This window comes from Scyliorhinus canicula, chromosome 8, assembly GCF_902713615.1.
Source record: "Scyliorhinus canicula chromosome 8, sScyCan1.1, whole genome shotgun sequence".
In the NCBI taxonomy this organism is placed as follows: domain Eukaryota; kingdom Metazoa; phylum Chordata; class Chondrichthyes; order Carcharhiniformes; family Scyliorhinidae; genus Scyliorhinus; species Scyliorhinus canicula.
This window is the reverse complement of record NC_052153.1, coordinates 91,498,176-91,525,074: the sequence shown is the minus strand read 5'-3', so window position 1 is coordinate 91,525,074 and position 26,899 is coordinate 91,498,176. Positions and strand designations below refer to the sequence as shown.

Sequence of the window (26,899 nt, the reverse complement as noted above, 5' to 3'; positions counted from 1 at the left end):
CTTTCGCCTCCTGCTCTCCCGGCTCCACCCCAACCCCAGATATCGCTTGACCCTTGATCCTACCACCCTCGACACCGTCCTCGCCACCCCCTTCCAGAACGCCTCCAGCGCCGGGCATGCCCAGAACATATGGGCATGGTTCGCTGGACTCCCCGAACACCTGACACACCTGTCTTCGCCCCCAAAGAACCTACTCATCCTAGACCCGGACATGTGAGCCCGGTGCAGCACCTTAAACTGGATGAGGCTAAGCCTCGCACATGAAGAGGAGGAGTTCACCCTCTCCAGGGAGTCCGCCCATGTCCCCTCCTCAATCTGCTCCCCCAGCTCCACCTCCCACTTAGCCTTCAGCTCCTCTACCGACGCCTCCTCCACCTCCTGCATCACCTATCACCTGGTAGATGTCAGACACCTTCCCATCCCTGACCCACACCCCCGAAAGTACATATCCCTTACCCCCCGTGGGGGCAGCGAAGGGAACCCCTTCACCTGCTGCCTAGCAAACGCCTTGACCTGAAGGTACCTGAACATATTCCCCGGGGGGAGCTCAAACTACTCCTCCAATTCACCAAGGCTCGCAAACCTCCCATCAATGAACAGGTCTCCCAATTTCCTAATGTCCGCCCTGTGCCACCCCAGGAACCCGCCATCCATGTTCCCTGGGACAAACCGGTGGTTCCCCCGCAGCGGGGCCTCCACCGAGCCCCCCACTTCCCCCCTGTGTCACCTCCACTGCCCCCAAATTTTGAGGGTAGTCGCCACCACCGGGCTCGTGGAGTACCTCGTTGGAGGGAGCGGCAGCGGCGCCGTTACCAGCGCCTTCAGGCTCGTGCCTCCACAGGACGCCATCTCCATCCGCTTTCATGCTTCCCCCTCCCCATCCATTACTCACTTACGTACCATCGAGACGTTAGCCGCCCAATAGTACTCCGAGAGGTTGGGCAGCGCCAGTCCCCCTCTATCCCTGCCCCGCTCCAAAAAGACCCTCCTTACCCTCGGAGTCCCGTGCGCCCAGCCAAATCCCAGAATGCTGCTGTTCACCCTCCTAAAAAAGGCCCTCGGAATTTAAATGGGGAGGCACTGAAACAAAAACAAGAACCTCGGGAGCACCGTCATTTTAACGGACTGTACTCTACCCGCCAATGACAACGGCAGCATGTCCCACCATTAAATTCCTCCTCCATCTGCTCCACCAACCTAGTAAAATTGAGCTTGTGCAGAGTCCCCCAGCTTCTAGCCACCTGAACCCCCAGGTACTTAAAACTCCTCACTGCCCTCTTTAGCGGGAGCCTACCAATCCCCTCCTCCTGATCTCCCGGGTGTACAACAAACAGCTCACTCTTGCCCAGGTTCAATTTATAGCCCGAGAAACTCCCAAACTCAGGAAGAATCTCCATCACCTCCGGCATTCCCCCCACCGGGTCTGCTACATACAGCAGCAAGTCGTCCGCATACAGCGACACTCGGTGCTCCTCCCCACCTCGCACCAAACCCCTCCACCTCCCCGACTCCCTGGAGCCATGGCAAGAGGCTCAATTGCCAACGCAAAAAGCAAGGGGGACAGGGGGCACCCCTGCCTCATCCCACGGTGGAGCCTAAAGTACTCTGACCTCCTCCCATTTGTCGCTACAATCTCCATCGGGGCCTCGTACAGCAACCTCACCCATTTAATAAACCCCCAGCCGCATGTAGTACTGACCCCATCACCGGCTACACCACCTCGCTGATCCACTCTTAAACAGGATCGGTGATGCTTGCACACCTCTGGACCTGCATCAGAAACACTGAACCGACAATCACTCCCAAAACAAAAAAAAGAGCCTCAAACCGAGTACATGGACATTTCTCCGGACTTGGAGGGGAGGGAGGTGTTTTTATAAAATATATTTTTATTCTCCTTCCTTTTCACATTTTCATCAAATTTACATCCTCCAACAAATAATCAACAGTAATAAATACAGTGGCAATCCCCTGGCCAACAATCCCTTCATCTCACCCACTCCCAAACAACCCTCAACATTTTAAATACAAACACCAAAGAAAAAGAATCCGGAATCCACCATCACACCTTACATAATCCGATACATAATCACCAGTAATGTATACACTCCAACCCCCCCGCCAGCCCACAATGTTTAAATATCACCAATTCTTGAAAACGTATAATAAACAAAGCCCATGAGCTGTAGAACCCTTCCATCTTTCCCCTCCACTCGGACTTCACTTTCTCGTGTGTTTAAAAACTCCAGCAGATATCCCGCCATGCCAGGGCACAGGGCGGAGAAACTGACCTCCACTCCAACAGCACCCGCCTTTGGGCGATCAACGCGGCGAAGGATAAAACATCTACCTCTTCCAACCCTAGCCGATCCAACACCCCGAATATGGCTTCAAGGGGAACTGCTTCGAATCTCACATGCACCACCTTCGAGATTACTCTGAAGACCTCCCTCCAATACCCCTCCAGTTATGGACAGGACCAAAACATATGGTGCGGAATTCTCCGCAAGGCCCGACGCCGTCGTGAAACCCGGAGAGGTTCACGACGGCGTCGGAAGCCTCTCCCGGCCCCCTATTCTCCCCTCCCCGGGGGGATAGGAGGGCTGTACCGGGAAACTCGGCCGCCGGGCCTTGTCCCTGGCTTCAAGGCCCGGCGCGCCAAGAATGACGCGGCGGCGGCGCCTAATGACGTCAGCCGCGCATGCGCGGGTTGGACAGCTCAAACCCGCGCATGTGTGGTTGCCGTCTTTCCCCTCAGCCGCCCCGCAAGACGTGGCGGCTTGATCTTGTGGGGCGGCGGAGGGGAAAGAGTGCATCCCCTTGAGACGCCGGCCCGACAATCGGTGGGCACCGATCGCGGGCCCATCCCCTCCCGAGCACGGTCGTGGTGCTCGATCCCCGATCCGACCCCACAGGCCCCACACTTACCTGGCGCGCCATGTTCACGACGGCAGTGACCAGGTGTGGCTGCCGCCGTCGTGAATAGGTCGGGAACGGCAGGCCGCTCGGCCCATCCGGGCCGGAGAATCGCGGGCCGCTGTAAAAAAACGGCGGCCCGCGTTTCTCCAAGAGGCGTGTCGCAAAACCGGACCCGCCATTTTGGGGGGGGGGGGGGTGGGAGAATAGCAGGAGGTGCAGGAGCGGACCTCCCGCTATTCTCCCACCCATCGTGGTTGCGGAGAATCGCGCTCATGAACTTGATTTGCGGGCCTCCCCCCCCCCCCCCCCCCCCCCCCCCCCCCCATAGCGTTAACAAACATCCTCCACTCCCTCGAAGAGCAGGCTCATCCTCGTCTTTGTGAGATGCGCCCTATACACCACCTTCAGCTGTATCAGCCCCAAGCTCGCTCATGAAGTTGAAGCATTCACCCTCCGGAGCACCTCATACGACAAACCCTCCTCCATGCCCTCCCCCAACTCTTCCTCCCACTTTGTCTTAATCCCCTCCAGCGATACCTGATCTTCTCCCAGAATCACCCCGTAAATCACCGACACCACCCCCTTCTCAATTCCCCCTGCTGTCAGTACTTCTTCCAATTGTGTGTGGGCCGGCACCACCGGAAAGCGCTCCTTCCTATCGAAATCCCTGACCTGCATATATCTAACCATTTCCTCCTGCCCCAACCCTTATTTCTCCCCTAGCTTCGAGAGGAGAGAGAGAGAGATGTTATAACCCACTTGGGGGGCAAAGACTGTGCTCCATTGGTTTTCCCCCTCGCACAGCTGAGGATGAACTCCCCGGTAATTGGGGTGGGGTTTCCCTTTGACAAGGGCAATCCACACAGTATTAAAAACTCTGACCTGGGTGCAGGTCAGGGAGGGTGGCCCTTCGGGGAGAGTAGTTGACGTCTTTCGTAGTTTTGTGTACCTTAATAATCCTGTCGTAAATTCCTCCTCTAACCTTGTGTTCCTGTTGTCTCTCCCGTTCAGGTTCTACAATTGTGACAGCTAATACTTGCATTTGTAAATTGGATTTTAAATTTGTGTTTTAGGTATCGAGTACGATGCAGAAAAAGAGGAATTGCAGCTTCAAGAAATAAAACAGAGAGAATTGCAAAGAATTGAAGAAGCTAAGCAAAAAGTTGCTGACAAAGGTACAGTGAACTGATATTAATGCCTGATATTTATGTTCTTATCAGCAAATGTCAATCATAGAATCATGGAATTTACAGTGCAGAAGGAGGCTATTTGGCCCATCGAGTCTGCACTGGCCCTTGGAAAGAGCACCCTACCCAAGCCCACACCTCCACCCTATCCCCATAACCCAGTTACCCCACTTAACCTTTTTGGACACTAAGGGCAATTTAGCATGGCCAATCCACCTAACCCGCACATCTTTGGACTGTGGGAGGAAACCGGAGTACCCGGAGGAAACCCACGTAGACACGGGGAGAATATGCAGACTCCGCATACAGACAGTGAGCTAAGCCGGGAATCGAACCTGGAACTGTGAAGCAATTGTGCTAACCACTATGCACCATGCTGCCCCTATGTTGTACAACAAAAGATCATAGAGAAGATGTCCAGTTAGCAAATATACCAGTGTGAACCTCGTATATGCCTTCACTTGTATAATTCTTGCTCACATTCAACTCCACAGTAGTTTGTAGGTGAAGGTAATGGAGGAAAAGACAAACATTTGAGGTATCATACGTGAAATAATTAGTTTGAACAAGTGTTTGAGTTTCAAAAGTCTACTCTTTGTTCACTCCATAGATTTGTTTATCCAACTGATTATTTTATGTATTTCTGTCTTTTGTTTCAGATTCCAGCATTCGTATTTTCTTGTTTTATTATTTGTAAATTGGCTGTTTTTCTCCATTGGGTACTTTGAATATTGTGCCACTTTTGGGTTGCAGATGAATTTTTTTTTCCGTTGAATAAAATGACCGAAGATATTGGATAAAATTTAATAGCGAGGATCGCCTGAGCTGGCAAGACACTTGAGTTTCTTGCTTTGGGAAGGCCTGCTGAATTGCAAACCAACTAAGCAATTAACAGGGCATATGCTAGCTTTCCACTGGATCAGAACCATGGGGGTGGGAGATGCCGCCCACTAAGAGCTACTGACCGTTCGAGGTTGGCAGGCTTTTTGCTAAGCAGCGCCACCAAGAAAGTGGTGGTTGTTGCAGGAAATGCACTCACTGGAGTCCAAGGATCTCCAAGCCACTCAGGTCAGCAATAAATTGTAGAATCATACAAATCCTACAGTGTAGAAGGAGGCCGTTCGACCCATCGAGTCTGCATCAAAACTGGGAAAGAGCACCCTACCTAGGCCCACACCCCCACCCTATCCCACTAACACCATCTAACCTTTTGGATACTAAAGGGCAATTTAGCATGACCAATCCACCTAACCTGGACTGTGGGAGGAAACCGGAGCACCTGAGGGAAATCCACACAGTCACGGGCAGAAAGTGCAAACTCAGCATCACCCGAGGCTGGAATTGAACTGGGTCTCTGGTGCTGTGAGGCAGCAGTGCTAACCACTATGCTTCCCATAAGTGTGGTGGTCACGGGTGTAGGGGATCCACAGCAAGAGAAGCAGGGTGGCTCAGGGTCCCACAATCAGGCACCTTGTGCCTTTGAACGAGGAAACTCACGGAAACGACAAGCAACTCGCACAGGCTTGCTTGTCGTGCTCTCTTAAGTGGCATCAGGCCCTTTTGCCAGCAGTGGTAGGGTGAGGCCATTATTTGCCCACTTAAGGGTCTCAGTTGGTGGCAGCCATCCCCATCGTCTACCATCCTACCCGATTAAATGCCCTATCCAATTTCAAACTTGTCATGGAGAGATCATTGAATACTGCTCGCCCTCTTAATAAATGTATTTCTTAATCATTGGTTGCTATTTCCCAACCATTGTTAGAAAATTCATATCCAATCGCTGCCTCTAGCATCTCATTTTTGGTGTGTTCATAATTTATTTTCTGCAGTTGGCCTGACCTGGAGAACAGCAGTTAACATACCAGGGATTTAACCTGCAACTTTTCTGCTTTTTCACATCAGTACCATTTACCCATGGGAAAATCACAGAAGATTTCTAAATATGATTTTAAAACTATTTGCTTCTCTGATGCTGCATTGACCGTTTCTGAACCAAATCTCATGAAAATAGCCTTTGTGTGAGAACATAACGTATTATCTAGTTCTGTTACATAAACCATCTGAAGAAAAGATTAGACTTGTGTTTAGAGAAAAAAAGTGCAGGGCATATTGAAATGCTGTAGTAACATCTTTTTAAGTTGTGTTTAAACTGTTATAGTGTATTTTAACAAATTTACATCTCTTTTTAGGTGTTTTAGTTGCAACCTGGCCGAAACATTGAATGAAGCTCTGTTAACTTTTTTGAATTAATTTTCTTAAAATATGGGTGGGTACCTTTCTCAATACGTACTTGTGATATGTAAATTATGGCATGTAAACTTTCCTGCCGCATTATGGAAACTAATGGATGTTTTCACAATTTTCTATTAGTGATTGCAGAAGTCCCTTCCTGTCTGCCAGAACATTGCAGAAAATGCATACGTAATGAAATACAATACTGTGATTACTACTGCTTTTCAAATTGAATTTCATTTTTACAGATATTCCAAAACAACAACAGCAAGACTCTTTCATTGAAAAATTAATTACTCAGGTTATAAAGAATTTGCAGGTCAAAATTACCAACATCCATATCCGTTATGAAGATAATGTGAGTATTTGGATTATTTTTGGGCTAAATGTGAGATTTGTTTTCAGTTGTGCGTTTAAAAACATGTAAATTTTTTTCCTGATCTGCCACCCACCGATCTGCGGGTGGGCTTGTTCCGTGGGGGCACTTCATTCTTCCGCGCCGGCCCCGGTAGGGCTCCGCCATGGCCGGCGTGGACAAGAGAACCCCCAGCGCATTGGATAAAATACGCCAGCCGGTCTGCGCATGCTCTGAATCACGCTGGACGTTCTGCGCATGCGCAAGATCACGCCGGCCCTTCGGCGCATGTGCGAACTCGCCCCATCCCTTCAGCGCCGGACGGTGCAGTGCCAATCCCTCCGGCGTCCACCTAGCCCCCGGGGGCTGTTGGCACCGGTTTTCCTGCCGGCGTGGGGACTTAGTCCCCAGAAGGGGGAATCCTGGCCAGTATGCTTTACTTGGATCAGGGCTACTGGAGCAGGACTTAAACCTACATCTGTTGGCTCTTCAGGGACTGACCTATGCAGCTGATTTTATAGTTGGTAAAACATTTTGATGACTGGACACTCAGTTCTGAGCCTGATATGTGTTTTTTTTTACGGCATATTCTCCTTTCTTGCACTCCATTTACACCATGCTGCTGCAGTTGGGGGTGGGGAGCTTGCACCGCCAGCGTGATGCCGTGGGACTCACCTCCATGATTTTGGTTTTCCAGAGTTTTTAAAATTCAGTGGGGAAAATAAATAAGAGAATGCCACCCTAAATTCCTCACCCTTGACTGCAAGTTTACAAAGGTTTTCTGGCAACATAATCTAAAGAATTGCTATATTAATAAGATTTTGCATGATTACTTGTTATTGAGTATACATGAGGCTCTGCTTCAATTCACATGGGGCTCTGCATCAATTCTCAATTAGGGCAAGTTATCTGAGCGCATTTTTTATTTGGATGTGCATAATAACATATAAATTCAGAAAGATAGAAACAAATTTTCAGCTTAATTTATTGGACTGTGTGTGAAGGAAGTTGAATTTTATCTAGAGAATGATATGGGACCAGATTTTGGGATCAGCGAACATCAATAACATTTCCTTATGCAACTCAATGTCAGCTGCCCACACCTCTGTTTTGATCGCAGACTTGCTCTGATATAGGATGGCACCTTATAAAATGTACCTGTTGTCTCTATGAGCAAGGAAGGAAACGGTGAGGCTATTCAAACAATTAGATTGTACTTCCGATGGCGACCATGGAGTGAGAGGTCGCTTATTTGGTAGCTCCCGCTCGTGGTGGACCTTTGGGACCTTTTCCTACGACTCATGGGGGATTTGATCGGTAAATTTGCAGACTGGTGAGGTAGAGGAGAGGAATCCCCCACCAGTTTATGGATTCATGGACCAGAAGTGGTCTGCAACGGAGAGATCGTTGGGCAAAGAAGGGAGTGGAGTCTGCAGCACAGGAAAACATGGCGGAGGCTCTGGGACCAGGATTGCTGGCCCAGTGGTCAACGGAGCAGCTGGTGGAATTCCTTCAGGAGAGCAGCACGGTAGCACAAGTGATTAGCACTGTGGCTTCACAGCGCCGGGGTCCCAGGTTCAATTCCCCGCTAGGTCACTGTCTGTGCAGAGTCTGCACGTTCTCCCCGAGTCTGCGTGGGTTTCCTCCGGGTGCTCCGGTTTCCTCCCATAGTCCAAAGACGTGCAGGTTAGGTGGATTGGCCATGATAAATTGCCCTTGGTGACGTCAAAGGTTGGGAGGGGTTTTTTGGAAGTGAGGGCTTAAGTGGGCCGGTGCAGACTCGATGTGCTGCAGGGCCTCCTTCTGCACTGTATGTTCTATGAGAGCTTTGCCAAGCACAGACAAAAGTACCTGGACCCGAGTACATAAGAACATAAGAACGAGGAGCAGGAGTAGGCCATCTGGCCCCTCGAGCCTGCTCCGCCATTCAATTAGATCATGGCTGATCTTTTGTGGACTCAGCTCCACTTTCCGGCCCGAACACCATAACCCTTAATCCCTTTATTCTTCAAAAAACTATCTATCTTTACCTTAAAAACATGTAATGAAGGAGCCTCAACTGCTTCACTGGGCAAGGAATTCCATAGATTCACAACCCTTTGGGTGAAGAAGTTCCTCCTAAACTCAGTCCTAAATCTACTTCCCCTTATTTTGAGGCTATGTCCCCTAGTTCTGCTGTCACCCGCCAGTGGAAACAACCTGCCCGCATCTATCCTATCTATTCCCTTCATAATTTTATATGTTTCTATAAGATCCCCCCTCATCCTTCTAAATTCCAATGAGTACAGTCCCAGTCTACTCAACCTCTCCTCATAATCCAACCCCTTCAGCTCTGCGATTAACCTAGTGAATCTCCTCTGCACACCCTCCAGCGCCAGTACGTCCTTTCTCAAGTAAGGAGACCAAAACTGAACACAATACTCCAGGTGTGGCCGCACTAACACCTTATACAATTGCAACATAACCTCCCTAGTCTTAAACTCCATCCCTCTAGCAATCAAGGACAAAATTCCATTTGCCTTCTTAATCACCTATTGCACTTGTAAACCAACCTTCTGTGACTCATGCACTAGCACACCCAAGTCTCTCTGAACAGCGGCATGCTTTAATATTTTATCGTTTAAATAATAATCCCGTTTGCTGTTATTCCTACCAAAATGGATAACCTCACATTTGTCAACATTGTATTCCATCTGCCAGACCCTAGCCCATTCACTTAACCTATCCAAATCCCTCTGCAGACTTCCAGTATCCTCTGCACTTTTCGCTTTACCACTCATCTTAGTGTCATCTGCAAACTTGGACACATTGCCCTTGGTCCCCAACTCCAAATCATCTATGTAAATTGTGAACAATTGTGGGCCCAACACGGATCCCTGAGGGACACCACTAGCTACTGATTGCCAACCAGAGAAACACCCATTTATCCCAACTCTTTTCTTTCTATTAATTAACCAATCCTCTATCCATGCTACTACTTTACCCTTAATGCCATGCATCTTTATCTTATGCAGCAACCTTTTGTGTGGCACCTTGTCAAAGGCTTTCTGGAAATCCAGATATACCACATCCATCGGCTCCCCGTTATCTACTGCACTGGTAATGTCCTCAACAAATTCCACTAAATTAGTTAGGCATGACCTGCCCTTTACGAACCCATGCTGCGTCTGCCCAATGGGACAATTTCTATCCAGATGCCTCGCAATTTCTTCCTTGATGATAGATTCCAGCATCTTCCCTACTACCGACGTTAAGCTCACTGGCCTATAATTTCCTGCTTTCTGCCTACCTCCTTTTTTAAACAGTGGCGTCACGTTTGCTAATTTCCAATCCACCGGGACCACCCCAGAGTCTAGTGAATTTCGGTAAATTATCACTAGTGCATCTGCAATTTCCCTAGCCATCTCTTTTAGCACTCTGGGATGCATTCCATCAGGGCCAGGAGACTTGTCTACCTTTAGCTTGCCCATCACTCCCTCCTTAGTGATAACAATCCTCTCAAGGTCCTCACCTGTCATAGCCTAATTTCTATCAGTCGCTGGCATGTTATTTGTGTCTTCCACTGTGAAGACCGACCCAAAAAACCTGTTCAGTTCCTCAGCCATTTCCTCATTTCCCATTATTAAAACTCCCTTCTCATCCTCTAAAGGACCAATATTTACCTTAGCCACTCTTTTTTGTCTTATATATTTGTAAACACTTTTACTGTCTGTTTTTATATTCTGAGCAAGTTTACTCTCATACTCTATCTTACTCTTCTTTATAGATTTTTTAGTAGCTTTCTGTTGCCCCCTAAAGATTTCCCAGTCCTCTAATCTCCCAGCAATCTTTGCCACTTTATATGCTTTTACCTTCAATTTGATACTCTCCCTTATTTCCTTAGATATCCACGGTCGATTTTCCCTCTTTTTTCCGTCCTTCCTTTTTGTTGGTATAAATCTTTGCTGAGCACTGTGAAAAATCGCTTGGAAGGTTCTCCACTGTTCCTCAACTGTTCCACCATAAAGTCTTAGCTCCCAGTCTACCTCAGCTAGCTCTTCTCTCATCCCCTTGTGCCATGAACCTGGCTGCTGCTGCCTTCCCCGGGTGAGCCATCTCCCTCAACAGTATCCAAAGCGGTATATCTGTTTTGCAGGGAGATGACCGCAGGGGACACCTGCACTGCCTTCCTACTCTTGCTCTTTCTTTTGGTCACCCATTTTCTATCTCCCTCAGTAACCTTCACCTGCGGTGTGACCAACTCGCTAAACGTGCTATCCACGACCTCCTCAGTAAGATGGGGATTGAATGGGTGGAGCAAAGATTGCAAGCCCATGAACAGGCAATCCAGAAGGTGGAAGAGGCGGTGGCTGAGCACGAAGACCAGCTAACCGCGACGGCGGTGGAGATGGGGCTGTTGAGGGACCATTAGAAAAGGCTGCAGGAGAAGGTGGAGGATCTGGAGAACAGGTCGCACAGGCAGAATTTGAGGATCGTTGGCCTCCCGGACGGCATCGAGGGATCGGCCGCAGGGGCATATGTGGCGCTTGTGTTCTAGAGCTGCTGGGGGAAGATGCGTTTACTCGACCCTTGCAGGTGGACAGAGCGCACAAAGCGCTTATGAGGAAGCCGTGGATGAATGAGCCACCGAGAGCGATGGTGGTACGAATGCACCATGGTTCCTGGACAAGGAACAGATCTTGAGGTGGGCCAGGCAGACGATGAGCTGCAAATGGGAAGATAATGAGCTGCGCATTTACCATGATTTCGGTGTGGAACTGGTCAAAAGAAGGGCGAGCTTCAACAAAGTTAAGTTGGCCCTCTTCAAGAAGGGGGTGAAATTCGGCACGTTGTACCCAGCTCGTTTGTGGGTTACTTCTGAGGGTTAAGAACTTTATTTCCGATAGCCAGATGAGGCGATGAACTTAAGGACAGGGGACTGGCAGGTGATGGAGGACATTGAACTTGGTCGATAAATCTGTACCCGTGCTGCTAAATTTATTTCTTTTTTGGCTGTGTATGTATTGTTTTTGTACAATCTTTGGGCCGTTGCTCAGTTTTGTATGCGGGTTAACTTTGTTCTTACTGGGGGATGGTGGGTGGAATTTTCTTCTTTGTGTTTGCTGGGGATTGTTATGTCTTGTATATGTATGTTCGAGCGGGTGAGGGGAGGGAGATCAGTGGGGGGTAGGATGCTTGGCGTCATGGTCGGGGGCTACCAGGCTAGCTGGGCGAGCTAGATCACGGAAGCAGTGGGCGTCGAGCAGGTGTTCGGTTTGTTATGGGTGGTTGGAATTGTTACTTTGCTAGTGGGGGGAGGGGGGGGGGGGGACTGGCGCTTGGAGACAAATTGGAGGCCGATGACGGTGGGCGCCTGAGGGCGGGCCTGAGGAGGCGCGGGACGCGGGCTGGAGACTGGCCTAAAAGGTGATGGTTGATTGGCAGGGGGCCGGGGTGGGGTGGCCCCCAACCAGGCTGAACAAATGGAACGTGAGAGGGCAGAATGGGCCGGTCAATACGGCTCGCGTCTTTGCGCATTTCAAGAGGTTGAAGTCGGACGTGGCAATGCTACATGAGACATACCTGAGGGTAATGGATCAGACTAGGTTGAGGAAGGGGTGGGTTGGGCAGGTATTTCATTCGGGGCTGGATTCTAAAACTATGGGACTGCGATCTTGATCAATAGGCGGGTGTCATTTGAGGTAGGGAATATAGTGGCGGACTCTGGGGGAGGTGGGGGAAGAGGTAGGTATGTTATGGTAAGTGGGAAGCTGAGGTGGGGGAAGAGGTAGGTATGTTATGGTAAGTGGGAAGCTGAGGTGGGGGAAGAGGTAGGTATGTTATGGTAAGTGGGAAGCTGAGGTGGGGGAAGAGGTAGGTATGTTATGGTAAGTGGGAAGCAGAAGGGGATGCCGGTGGTATTGGTGAATGTTTACGCACCAAATTGGGACAACATGGAGTTTGAGGCGGGTGTTGGGGAAGATTCCAGACCTGGACTCGTATAGGTTGATCATGGGGGTGGACTTTATTACGGTCAGTGATCCGAGGTTGGATCGGTTGAGTTCTAGCACAGGGAAGCTGCCAGCCGCGGCGAAGGGAACTAAAAAACTTTATAGAATAGAGGGCGGGTAGATCCGTGGAGGTTCGGACAGCCAAGATCGAAGGAGTTTTCTTTTTTCTCCCATATTCACAAAGTGTACTCCCGGATTGATTTTTTTTTTTTTGAACAAGGCTTTGCTGGCCTGAGTGGTGGATGCCGAGTATTCGGCAATTGTGTCGGACCATGCCCCACACTGGGTGGATTTACGGGTGAGCAAGGAGGGGGGTCAGTGCCCACAATGGAGATTGGATGTAGGACTGTAGGATGAGGGATGTGTAGGCGGATGAGGGAGACCATCCAGAATTATTTGGAGATAAATGATGTGGGGGAGGTTTCGGTAGCAACGGTATGGGAAGTGCTTAGGGGGAAGCTAATTTTGATACGGGCCCATAGAGAGAAGGTGGAGCGGGCAGAGATGGATAGGTTGGTTAGGGAGATACTCCATGTGGACAGAATTCTGAAGCCCCGGAGGCAGGGCTGTTGAAGGAGCAGCAGAAGCTGCAGATGGACTTTGGTCTGATATCCACAGGGAAGGCGGTGGGGCAGTTGAGGAAGGCGAGAAGGGCGGTATATGAGTGTGGTGAGAAGGCCAGTAGGATGCTAGCACACCAGCTAAGGAAAAGGGAGGCGGCCAGTGAGATAGGAAGAGTGAAGGACAGAGGGGATGAGGCAATGTTTGGAAGGGCTGAAGTTTCCGAAGGTGGAGGAAAGGTTGGTGGAGGGGTTGAGAGCTCTGATCGGGATTATAGAAATAGAGGGATTGGAGGCCTTGCAGTCGGCCAAGGCCCCAGGACCGGACGGCTACCCAGTGGAATTTTTGACGTTTTCCCGGATGCTGGGCCCATTGTTGGTAAGGGCATTTAATGAGGCAAGGGAGCGGGGTGTTCTTTCCCCAAACAATGTCACAGCTTCGATCTCATTGATCCTGAAACGGGAGAAGGATCCAGAGCAATGTGGGTCATACAGACCAATCTTCCACTGAATGTCGATGCCAAATTGCTGGCCAAAATTCTGGCCTCGAGAATGGAGGATTGTGTTCCGGGAGTGATAGGGGAAGACCAGACGGGGCTTGTTAAAGGCAGACAGCTAATGGGCAATGTTTGAAGGCTCCTGAATGTGATCATGATGCCCTCCGAGGTGGGGAGGGTTGGGTGGAGGTTGTGGTCACTATGGACGCGGAGACGCGGGTAGAATAGAATTATTTATGGGAGGTCCTGGGACGGTTTGGGGTTGGGCAGGGCTTTATTGACTGGGTTTGGTTGCTGTACTAGGCACCGGTGGCGAGTGTGCGGGCGAACCGGGTGAGCTTGCATTGATTTAGACTACACCGGAGGACAAGGCAGGGATGTGCTCCCACTGTTGTTTGCCTTGGCTATAGAACTATTGGCGATGGCGCTGAGAGCGTCAAGGGAATGGAAGGGCTAGTCCGGGGTGGGGTGGAACACAGAGTCTCGTTATATGCAGACAACCTACTCCTATATATTTCTGACCCGTTAGGGGGCGTTGGGGGAGATTATGCGGATCTTAGGGAAATTTGGCCGGTTCTCGGGGTACAAATTGAATATGGGTAAAAGCAAGGTTTTTGTGATCCAGGCGATGGGGGAGGAGAGGAGACTGGGGGAGTTGCCGTTTAAAGTGGTGGGAGAGAGTTTTTGTGACTTGAGTATTCAGGTGGCACGGGGTTGGGATCAGCTACATAAATTAAATCTGGACCGGTTAGTTGAACAAATGACTTTTGGAGGTGGGAGGGTACATACCGTAAAGATGATGGTTCTCCTGATATTTCAGTTTTCCAGTGCCTCAATATGTCTATACCAAAGGCCTTTTTTAAGCAGGTGAATAGGGTGATATCTGGGTTTGTGTGGGCAGGTAAGACCCCGTGAGTAAGGAAAGTGCTTTAGGAGCGGAGACGAGGGGTGGGGAAGAGCTGGTACTGCTGAACTTTAGAAACTACTACTTGGCGGCAAATATAGTCATGTTTAGGTAGTGGGGGAGGGGTCGGTGTGGGAGCGGGTGGAGGCACCTCATGTAAGGGCACAAGTTTGGGGTCATTGTTAACGGCTCCTCTGCCGTTCTCGCCGGCCCGGTAGTCCACAAGCTCGGTGGTAGTGGCGGCCCTGAGAATTTGGGGGCAGTGACGGAAGCATATGGGAGTGGAGGGAGCATCGGTGCGGGCTCCAATTTGTGGTAATCACCGGTTTGTACCAGGGAGGGAGGATGGTTAGGGGGTTTCGGAGGTGGCAGAGAGCAGGTATTGAGAGGCTGGGAGGTCTGTTTATTGATGGGAACTTTCCCTGTTTGGAGGATCTGGAAGTGGAGTTTGAATTGCCGGGAGGGGATGGGTTTCGATATCTGCAGATAAGGGACTTTGTGCGAAGGCAGGTTTCGACCTTTCCGCTTCTACCGCCGCAGGGGATACAGGACAAGGTGGTTTCTAGAACAGGAGAGGTGGGAGGGTGTGTTACGCACGGAACTATGTTTACATTTGTATTTGTATCTTTTATTGTTATAAAATCATAAATGCCTTAATAAAATGTTTGTTTAAAAAAAAAAACCCCCAAAAAATTAGATTGATAAAATCTCACTGAACCACACAGATTTAAAGCCAAGAAGTATAAAACAGATTTAAATAATGGCTAGAAAGTGATATAGATTGGGAAACACAAATGAAATTGAGAGAAACAAGAGCCTGGCAGAAATAGTTATCTATTGACACATGAAGGAATGAGACTCCAAAAGTTGTAACATTTAATTGTCAGGGCCTGAGAGCTGTTAAACGTTCGCTCACAGGACGGCATGGTGGCACAGTGGTTAGCACTGCTGCCTCACGGTGTTGAAAACCTGGGTTCAATCCCGGCCCTGGTCCCTGTCCATGTGGAGTTTGCACATTCTCCCATGTCTGCATGGATCTCACCCCCACAACCCAAAGAGGTGCAGGTAGATGGATTGGCCACGCTATCGAACATGAGTTGGGCGGGGATGGGTGGGAGGGTTCGGGGGGGTGGAGGGCTGTGTGTATTAAGGGTGACTATGGGTAATCCCTGATTCCTTTTTGTCATTTGTTTCTGTAAACATGCGGGCTAATATTTGGAGGTTGGTGGGAGGATGGGATTGTTGTTATTATGGGGATTGACATATTTGTTGCTAATTATTGTTTATTGTTGGTGGGTGTAAATTTGGGAGAAAATGGGGAAAAAGGAGGAGAATAAAAATATTTATTAAAAAAAAACCCAAAGAATTGGTCACTTTAAATATGGTAGAAAATACATTCACTCACTCCTGGATGCACCAGCCCAAATGTATTCTGGTGTTTGTAATGGGGAAATACTGGTCAAGTACCCCAAGTTCACACCGTTGCATTGATACTACTGTCAGGATTGTTGCAGCGTACCCTGTGGAGGAGGGGGATATCTTTGACACAGTGACTTCCTGATTTCTGTTTTTAACTGCATCTTCAGACAACAGAGGTTACTGCCCAATTTACTGAATTGCAATTGTGAGGGCTATTAGACTGTTTTATTAATAAATTACCCAGGCAAAGGGTGGCACAGTGGTTAGCTCTGCTGCCTCGCGGCACCAGGGACCCAGGTTTGATTCCGACCTCTGGTGACTGTGTGGAGTTTGTGCATTCTTCCTGTGTCTGTGTGGGTTTCGTCCTGGTGCTCCGGATTCCTCTCATTGTCCAAAAATGTGCAGATTAGATGGATTGGCTAGGCTACATTGCCCCGAAGTGGGATTACGGGGATAGGTTAGGGGATTAGGCAGAGGTGGGATACTCTTTCAGAGGGTCGGTGCAGACTCAATGGGCCGAAAGGCCTCCTTCTGCATTGTCGAGATTCTATGATGTCATGTTACATTTTAGTGGGAAACAGATTATGTAATTATTGAGAGGGGCCAGGTCTGTCTGTGTCGTTTTCAATTTGCCAGAGGTTTTGAGTCTGATAAGACAAGGATTTTAATTTTGCCAAATGCTGATAGCTTGAGCAGAAGTGTACTGGTTCTCCTCCTGAAAGAATTTCACTCTCTGAAGTCTACACAACTAAGCAAGTAATCTGTTTATTATCTTTATTTATAAGTCGCATTTGAATTGTATTGGTTGCTTAATTGGAGTTGGTAACAGATATAGATAGTAAATTTAAGCTTTTCCTTGTGTTTAAGAACTGCTTAATAATTTTAAAGCTATTTTCTTTGATAATGTGTTTGATTCTTTGTTTAAATTAAAGTTTGTTTTAACGTAAAAGATCAGAGTCATCTCTCCTGGGATGAAGTATCCTTTCCTACAGTTTTACAAATTTAAACAAAATGTTTGTGGTTCTTATCAGATATCCTAACAAATGTGGGTGGTAAAATCAGTTGGTATCATAATAATGGTCATTGCCTGGCACTGGGAAAAATGTTAGGCTACGCAGTAACTAAGTCTGAATATTGCCTAGGTCTTGCTGCATATCACAAAATTTACAGTGTAGAAAGAGGCCATTTGGCCCATCAAGTCTGCATTGGCCCTTGGAAAGAGCACCCTATCTAAGCCCACACCTCTACCCTATCCCCACATTTCCACCTACTCCCGTAACCCCACCTTACCTTTTTTGGACACTAAGGGCAATTTAGCATAGCCAATCCACCTACCCCTGCACATCTTTAGACTGTGGGAGGAAACCGGAGCACCCAGAAGAAACCCACGCAGACACGGGGAGAAAGTGCAGACTCCGCACAGACAGTGACCCAAGATGGGAATCGAACCTGGGACCCTTAAGCTATGAAGCCATTGTGCTAACCACTATGCTACCGTGCTGCCCATATGAACATGGACTGCTTAATTACCCGAGAAGGTGCAATGGTACTGAACTCAGTACCATCATAGAATCCCTACAATGTAGAAGAATGTCATTTGGCCCATCAAGTCTGCAAGGGCCTTCTGAAAGAGTATTCAAACTAGGCCCACAACTTGCCTTATCCTGTAACCCAACCTAACCGCTGAACACTAAGGGACAATTTGGCCCCTGCACGTTTTGGACTGTGGGGTGAAACATGAGCTCCCAGAGGAAACCCACACAGACGTTTAGCTGTTATAGTATAAAGAGTCAAAGGTTCTGCTGCTTTTCCACAAAACACCTTTTAATTCCTTCAACAGACTTTGCACAAAACTTTTAACATCTCATCACCTGACACAAGGGCCACCTGAAGCCCCTTTACATAGCAGTGTCAATTATTGGATGCTTAACATAAATGAGACAACTAATTGGAATGTCTCTTAACCCATTACTTAACAACAGATAGGGAGAGAATGTACAAACTCCGCACAGACAGTCAGACATCGAACCCGGGCCCCTGGCGCTGTGAGGCAGCAGTGCTAACCGCTGTGCCACCCATTATCAGGGAACTTTCCACTTCTGACCTTAGCAAGGAAGGAAACAGCATGGTTTCACCAAGGCACTGCCACGAGGAACTTGCAGTGATATCCTGGGACTAAGATAATTGGCCAGTTTTCCTCTGTGCTAGTTCTGTCTTCAGCCGTTGGAGAGTTCGCCCCTTTCCTGCCTCCAATTTCCATTAACATCATATTTGCTCCTTGATGCCACACTCAGTCAAATGCTGTTTTGCTGTCGAGAACAGTTGATCTCGCCTCACCTGAAATTCAGCTCTTTTGTCCACATTTGGAGATAAACTGTACTGAGGCCTGGAGCCAAGTGATTCTGATGGAACCAAAACTGTGCATTTGTGGTTAAATGCCCCTTGATAGCACTGTCAATGAAACCTTCCGTTACTTCAATTGAATGTTGGCTAATGGACCAGTAATCGCTGGGTTGCAATTGTCTGCTTTTCATTCAGCAAGTCTTGCTCCGTCTCAAGTGGAATGCATATTGTATTCATGTCTGTTAGAAAATGGTTTTTGCAGAAGGCATGAAGTTAGAACCTGCCACTGCTTGTAGTTTGCTGCAAGCTGAAGTAACTATAGAAAACGCTAAACACTTGGAGAATTGTAGCAATAGCCAGAACAAAGTAATAGCAATTAATCTGTAAGTAGTCCATGATCCCTTTAAAATAGAATTGATGGGGGTTCACTGTTGAATGTGTATTCAGCTGTGTGAGGTTATAACGGTCTTATTAGAGATTTGAGTTCCAAAATTGCATGCTGATGAGATTGGCCTGACCTATATACTTCCAGCAGACATTTACTGCACATACACAGCCTTCTCTGGTATATGAAAGGTGGTACAATTTTCTATTTTGGACCTCCTGAAGTGCAGTCAAGATTCAATCAGCCATACTCTTAATGAATGGTGGAGCAGACATGAGGCACCAATTGCCCACTGCTGCTCCGATTTCTTACGTTGCTCTGTTGTGCCCTATTGTTCCTAAAGTGCTCAGAAAATGGATGCTGACTTCTTGCCCATTGTGTTTTGCTATGTCTGCAAAGTAGCATTAGAAGGAACACCATTTAACTTCTGGTTTGCATCAATACGGACAAGAATTTCTCTTTGTTTGAACTTTGTACATGAGAACCATCATTATTTCTAGCTGCAGTTGTAATTTTTATTCATAATTCTTTTCTTATTTGCAGATCACAAATCAAGACTCGCCGTTGTCATTTGGAATTTCACTTCAGAATTTAAGTCTCGAGGTACTGTAGATTTAATGTTTTTTAGTCTTTCCCTCTTGAGATCTTTATTATCGTTTGCTGGTAGCATTCTTGTCTCAAGACCATGGTTTCAAGTTCCTCTCCACAGACTTGAGCATGTAATCTATGCTTAATCTTCAATGCAGGTACTTACCCTCTTTCAGATGCAACGTTAAATCGAGGCTCTATCTACTTTTTCATTTGTAAGGTCCTATGCACTATCAAAGATTTGCCAGTGCCCTGGCAAAAATTTATCCCTTTATCAAGGGAGGCAGTGATGCAGTGGAATTGTCACTGGACTCCAAATCCAGAGACCTAGATTCATGCTCTGGGGACCCTTGTTCGAATCGTAAGGCCATAAGACATAGGAGCAGAGTTAGGCAACTCGACCCATCAAGTCTGCTCTGCCATTCAATCATGGCTGATATTTTTCTCATCTTCATTCCTCTGCCGTGAAATCCCACCATGGCAGATGGTAAGATTTGAATTCAATAAAAAATCTGGAATTAAATGTCTAAAGGGGACCATGTACCATTTGTCAATGTTCTCTGTTTATTATTCGCTTTGTCTACTATGTACGTACTGTGTACGTTCCCTCAGCCGCAGAAAAATACCTTTCACTGTACTTCGGTACATGTGACAGTAAATCAAATCAAATGGAACTATTGTCAATTTTTGTAAAAACCCATCTGGTTCACCAATATCCTTCAGGGAAGGAAATCTGCCGTCCTTACCTGGTCTGGCCTGCATGTGACTCCAGACCCACGGCAACATGGTTGACTCTTAAATGCCCAGGGTGATGGATATTAAATGCTGGCCCAGCCAGCAACGCTCAGATCCCACGAACAAATGAAAAATCAACATCAGATAATCCATTCAATTATTTTGTTGCAGTTTGTGGGACCTTGATATGAGAAAATATGCTGCCAAGCTTCTATCTCTTACAGTGATTACATTTCAAAATCAGAGTTGGTCGTAAAGTACATAGAACAGAGAACTGTACAGCGCAGTACAGGCCCTTTGGCCCACGATGTTGTGCCGTACTAGTCTGAAACTAAGATCAAATCAACCTACTCCCAATCATTCTAATGCACTTCATATGCCTATCCAATAACCGCTTGAAAGTTCCGAAAGTGTCCGACTCCACTACCATAGCTGGGAGTGCGTTCCACGCCCTAACTACTCAGAGTAAAGAACCTACCTCTGACATCCCTCCTATATCTTCCACCATGAACCTTATAGTTATGCCCCCTTGCAACAGCTACATCCACCTGAGGAAACAGTCGCTGAATGTCCATTCTATCTATCCCTCTCATCATCTTATACACCTCAATTAAGTCACCTCTCATCCTCCTGCGCTCCAATGCAGCAATCTTGGTGTCATCAGCAAATTTACTAACCCAACCTACAACTCCATCATCCAAGTCATTGATAAAAATCACAAATAGCAGAGGATCCAGCACTGATCCCTGTGGTGCACTGCTGGTGACTGGGCTCCAGGATGAAAATTTACCATCTACCACCACCCTCTGTCTTCCATGTGATAGCCAGTTACTGATCCAATCGGCTAAATTTCCCTCTGTGCCATGCCTCCTTACTTCCTGCATGAGCCGACCATGGGGCACCTTATCAAACGTCTTACTAAAATCCATGTATACGACATCAACTGCTCTACCTTGCTCTATATACTTTGTTACCTCCTCAAAGAATACAATCAAACTTGAGGCAAGACTGACCCCTCATAAATCCATGCTGACTATCCTGGATTAAGCTGTATCTTTCCAAATGATCATAAATCCTAGCCCTTTGGGCCCTTTCCAATAATTTACCTATGACCAAAGTGAGACTAACCAGCCTATAATTTCCAGGCTTATACCTATTCCCTTTCTTGAACAAGGGGACAACATTCGCCTCTCTCCAGTCTTCTAGCACTATTCCTGTAGACAGTGAGGACATAAAGATCAAAGCCAAAGGCTCTGCAATCTCATCCCTCGCCTCCCAAGAGTGCTTGGATTGTTCTTAGATTGTGAAAGGTGTTATATAAAACTTCTCCCCATTGCATAGTATTTGGTTAGTGGTTGACAATATATTAATGTAGCCATGCAATTCATTACATGTGTATATTCATGATATGCAATCTACTGCTTGTTGACTTTATTTGTCTGCATGATTGATCACCTCTGTGTTCTTAGACTACCTATAGGTGAGCCAGAATTTCCTGCTGTTGTACATCAGGAAAACCAGAGATTTTGGACGAGATTCAGCAACCTCATTGCACCGGCGTGGGTCTGGGCGCAACGGGTGAATTGCGTGCTAGCCCCAAATAGGACTCCGCGCCGTGCAAGTCGAGAGCCACCAAATTCCTTCTCCCAGCACCATCTGGGTGGGATCCAGATATGCATATTTAACTGAGCCTGATGGCCAGAAGAAATATGGACGGAAGAAATGGCACCCCGATCTGCAAGGAGCCTTTCCTCCTGGTGTACTTCAGCAAGAAAGTGCAGCTTCGGCAGGGAGAAACTCCCTGAGGTCAGAAAAAACGGCAAAGTGCTGTTTGATAGTAGCCACCAAGAAAGCCCCCAGCTGAACGTGCTGTTCAGGGGCTTTAACTTTTTTTTTTCTTTAAATTTAGAGTACCCAGTTCATTTTTTCCAATTAAGAGACAATTTAGCGTGGCCAATTCACCTACCCTGCACATCTTTTTGGATTGTGGGGGGTGAGACCCAAGCAACCACGGGGAGAATGTGCAAACTCCACGCGGACAGTGACCCAGAGCCAGGATCGAGCCTGGGACCTCGGCGCTGTGAAGCAGCACTACTAGCCACTGTGCTGTCTGTTCGGGGACTTTTACTTGAGGCCTCTAAATCATGCTCTTTTTCTTTTGTCTTACGTCAAACTCAGTATTCTTTTCCCTGGTTGGTTGTTTAGACATGTTAACTCTATTGCCTCATAAAGAAACAAACACCTTTATATTAAAGCAAAATCTGATTTTGGTATAAAAATCGTAGTGCCTGATTTCAAAATTGGCTCATAAAGCTCATTGTGAGTTGTAAAACCTCCCACCATGTGAAATCTCTTATAAAAGTTACTATGAGGGGCAGCACGATAGCACAGTGGTTAGCACTACTGCCTCACAGCTCTGAGGACCTGGGTTCAATGCTAGCCATAGGTCACTGTCCGTATGGATGTTGTACATTCTCCCCATGTCTGCATGGGTCTCACCCCCACAACGCAAAATAGATATGCAGGATAGGTGGATTGGCCATGCTAAATTGCCCCTGAATTGGAAAAAAATAATTGGGTACTCAAAATTTATTTTTAAAAATGCTATTGTGTTAGTGGTTTTCTCTCTTCAAGTAGTCACTTTCTTTCAAACTGACTTTCACCCTGCTCAAAAAATCAACCCTTGGCCCCACCACTCTTGCAAACTGTGTTGTCACTGTTGTGTTCTGTGACCTTTTCTTTGCAACGATTCATACAGAACTGCTGGTGATGTAACTAGAATGATGATTTATTTATGTACATGTGGTAAGGTAACAATCAGAATGCTAAATCAACTAAGTTACTGATTGAGTAACATAGATTCTCCTGCAATTACCCCTATGTGCGACTGTCCTGGTGTACGCCTTACAATCTTCTGTTGAGGGCTGGATGTCGCATGACTGATGTCTTGACGCCACCTGCTGGTTTGAGGTCGCATTGCTAAGTGTACAATATTATTCACAGGCGTATATGTCGAGGTCACATTTAACCAATGAGTTCATCCACATTAAAGTTTTCCATCTGGTTTAGATGGCATCAGGTTTCTTCATACTCACTTCGTGATTTTTTTGAAATTACATCTTCATATTTTTGGGTTGGACTCTTTTGGTCCTTGGTTGAAGTCAGATCAATGAAGAACTATTTGTCTGGAGGCATCTCATCCACTTTGATCTGTTTTGGTCCACTGTAGGATGTGAAAAACATTGTTTCGCAAAACTATTTACATGGCCATATCTGGAACATACTTTTCCAAAGTCTCGAAATTGCCGTGTTGGTTGCCACATATCCGGCACACTATGGTGGCTCCTTTTGGCTGCTTTAAATGGCCACTTACACTGAGATCACATTTTTTATTGATCTGCGTTACAGTGCTGATAGCGCTGGCATCCTCTTCCATGTTGGTGCCAAAATGTTTCCGAGTGAGTGTACTGATTTGCTATGCAGCCAACTCACTCGAATGACAAATCTTTATCGCATTTTTCAATTATATGTCTTCCTCCCGTAACAATCTTTCACGGAGCTTATCATTTGAGATGCCAAATACTATTTGGTTGAGCATCATCGATGATTTTAGATCGCTGAAATTGCCTTCAGCCTCAAGTCAGTTACAAAACTGTTGAAAGATTCGCTTGGTTTCTGGGTACGCGTACAAAAAATATATCTTTCAAATGTTTAATTTTTTTTCTGAGAGCAACGTTGATTGAACTACTTGATGACCTCATCGTATCTCTTCCTCTCCTTCGATATCAGAAGCAAAAGTATTGTAGATTTCAATTACTTGTGGACCCGCCACCATGAGCAGCAATACAATTTGCCTTTTGTCAGGCCTACAGGCCAAGTGCTGAGATATAAAGGTAAAACTGCTGTTTGAAAACGTGTCAGTTTTCATCAACGTGACCCGAGACTTGAAGCTGGTGGGGTGCTTTTAAATCTTCCATCTCGAATTTCAATGTCGTTTGTTGAATTGAGTCGCCAATGGTTGCAGTTCTCGAGGTCGGTGGAAGAACCTTCTATATTTTTTGTTCTTCGGCTGATTTCACTTTGCCTTTTCTGCTGTTACCTTCAAACCCTCAGCACGCCTGGTACCGTGTTGTGTTCTGTGACCTTGTTTTTTCAGTGATTCATACAGAATTGCTGGTGACTTAACTAGAATGATGATTTACTGATGTACACGTGGTAAGTTAATAATCAGAATGCGACTGTCCTGGTGTATGCCTTACGACCTTCTGGCAAGAGCCGGATGTCACATGACTGCCTGATACCACCTGCTGGTTGGAAGTCACATTGCTGAGTGCACACAATATTATTCACAGGCATATCACTGCAGTCACCTTTTTGATGTATGTAGGAAATTATTACATATATTTTATTGTAGTAATGTATGTCAACTTTTGAGGGTAGAAGAGAGGTAAGAAAACTTAATGTTTTCATTATAAGAAATTGGACATACAAAATCGCAAGTGTTGATGGCTTAAGAAAAGCACTGGAATACAGACTGTTTCAAAATAAGATGTGCCGGTGGGATTTGTTAAAGTGGTAAAAGAAACCCTGATTACAGCTGAAGAGGTGCAAAAAGAGTGTAAAGCCTGTTCAGAGGCTGGTTACTAGTTACCAGTTACTAGTGGTGTACCGCAAGGATCTGTTTTGGGGCCACTGCTGTTTGTCATTTTTATAAATGACCTGGAAGAGGGTGTAGAAGGATGGGTTAGTAAATTTGCAGATGACACGAAGGTCGATGGAGTTGTGGATAGTGCTGAAGGATGTTATAGGATACAGAGGGACATAGATAAGCTGCAGAGCTGGGCTGAGAGGTGGCAGATGGAGTTCAATGCGGAAAAGTGTGAGGTGGTTCACTTTGGAAGGAGTAACAGGAATGCAGAGTACTGGGCTAATGGCAAGATTCTTGGTAGTGTAGATGAACAGAGAGATCTCGGCATCCAGGTACATAAGTCCCTGAAAGTTGCCACCCAGGTTAATAGGGCTGTTAAGAAGGCATATGGTGTGCTAGCCTTTATCAGCAGGGGGATTGAGTTTCGGAGCCACAAGGTCATGCTGCAGCTGTATATAACTCTGGTGCGGCCGCACCTGGAGTGCTGCGTGCAGTTCTGGTCACCACATTATAGGAAGGATGTGGAAGCTTTGGAAAAGGTTCAGAGGAGATTTACTAAGATGTTGCCTGGTATGGAGGGAAGGTCTTACGAGGAAAGGCTCAGGGACTTGAAGTTGTTTTCGTTAGAGAGGAGAAGGCTGAGAGGTGACTTAATAGAGACATATAAGATAGTCAAAGGGTTAGATAGGGTGGAGAGTGAGAGTCTTTTTCCTCGGATGGTGATGACCAACACAAGGGGACATAGCTTTAAATTGAGGGGTGGTAGATATAGGACAGATGTCAGAGGCAGTTTCTTTACTCGGAGAGTAGTAGGCGTGTGGAACACCCTGCCTGCAACAGTAGTAAACTCGCCAACTTTAAGGGCATTTAAGTGGTCACTGGATAGACATATGGATGAAAATGGAATAGTGTAGGTCAGATAGGCTTCAGATGGTTTCACAGGTCGGCGCAACATCGAGGGCCGAAGGGCCCGTACTGCGCTGTAATGTTCTATGTTCTAAGAAGCACGTGTCAGATCTTTTAAAGAATTTTATTTGTGAGGTAATGTTACTCGTGTACACAAGATAGATTAGCTAAAGAAATTAAGATCTTGCGGGCAAGTCGGTCTTAATGATAAGAGATGAGGAGATACGTAGTTCAGAAGGAGAATTGCCAAAAAAGGTGGCAAAAATGGAATTACTGATGAGGTGTGCCATCTACAAGTAACTGCAGTAACTCATCAACGTTCCTTAGACAGCACTTTCCAAACCCACGAACACTACTATCTAGAAGGGCAAGAGCAGCAGATACCAGGAAACCCCACTACCTGGAGATTACGTTCCAGGTCACTCAACACCCTGACTTGGAAATATATCGCCATTCCTTCACAGACTAACGCGGAGACGTGCTACAACGATGCCCATGCTGCGATCTGGGCCCTGGTGCATTGGTGTCCTGAAGATGCAATTCAGGTGCTTGGACCGCTCTGGAATGGCACTCCAATATAGCGATAGGAGAGTCTCCCACATCATGGCTGGCCATTCCACCAGACAGTCCCATCAAACCCTTGTGGCAGATGTGAGGATGGGGTCTGGGCTGGGAGAAGGGGGGGGGGGGGGTGTTGGTGGAGATAAAAGGGGGTGGGACCAGGGCAGTGTGCGGTGGCTGACCTGGGGGCCCTGGCCTATGCCCACCTTTTTAATGACCACCCATCTCCTCCCGCCCAGCATCCCCCCCCCCCCCCACCCTGGATAACTCTACCCCAGCTGGTTCTTGAGGTCTGCATCTGCAAAACGGGGTGCCGCTCTTCAGGGTGTCATCTCGTTGGTTGGAATGAGTATGTGGCAAGTGGTGTGCTTATATGAGGCTGCAGCTTGTCAGAGTACCAATCCTGATCCTAGCAAATCGGACGCCGTTTTACATTGCAATTGCACTAGTTTGGCGTGGCACAGGTCCTAGCCCATTAACGGATCTTGAATTGCTCCAGTACAGATGTTGCTTGCAAGGTCGTAGAACACCACCAATTCAGTCCCGGCGTCAGTACTTAGTCTCTGAAATGGAGAATTCCGCCCAATGTATTAATAAGGAAGTGAAGACCATTACATATTCAGGCAGATGAGAAATGGGCAGGTGTTTATGAAGTCCTATTACCGGTGGG

The 26,899-nt window shown here is 47.1% G+C and overlaps 1 protein-coding gene across 1 annotated transcript in view; it reads left to right on the top strand.

Moving 5' to 3' along the window:
• The window catches only part of vps13a (vacuolar protein sorting 13 homolog A), a 634,190-nt gene that overhangs the window by 53,776 nt on the left and 553,515 nt on the right, over window positions 1-26,899 (top strand). Inside the window, 3 exon segments of the mRNA XM_038803880.1 lie at window positions 3,993-4,094; window positions 6,587-6,696; window positions 19,335-19,394. Of these exon segments, the coding sequence (XP_038659808.1) occupies window positions 3,993-4,094; window positions 6,587-6,696; window positions 19,335-19,394 (272 nt within the window).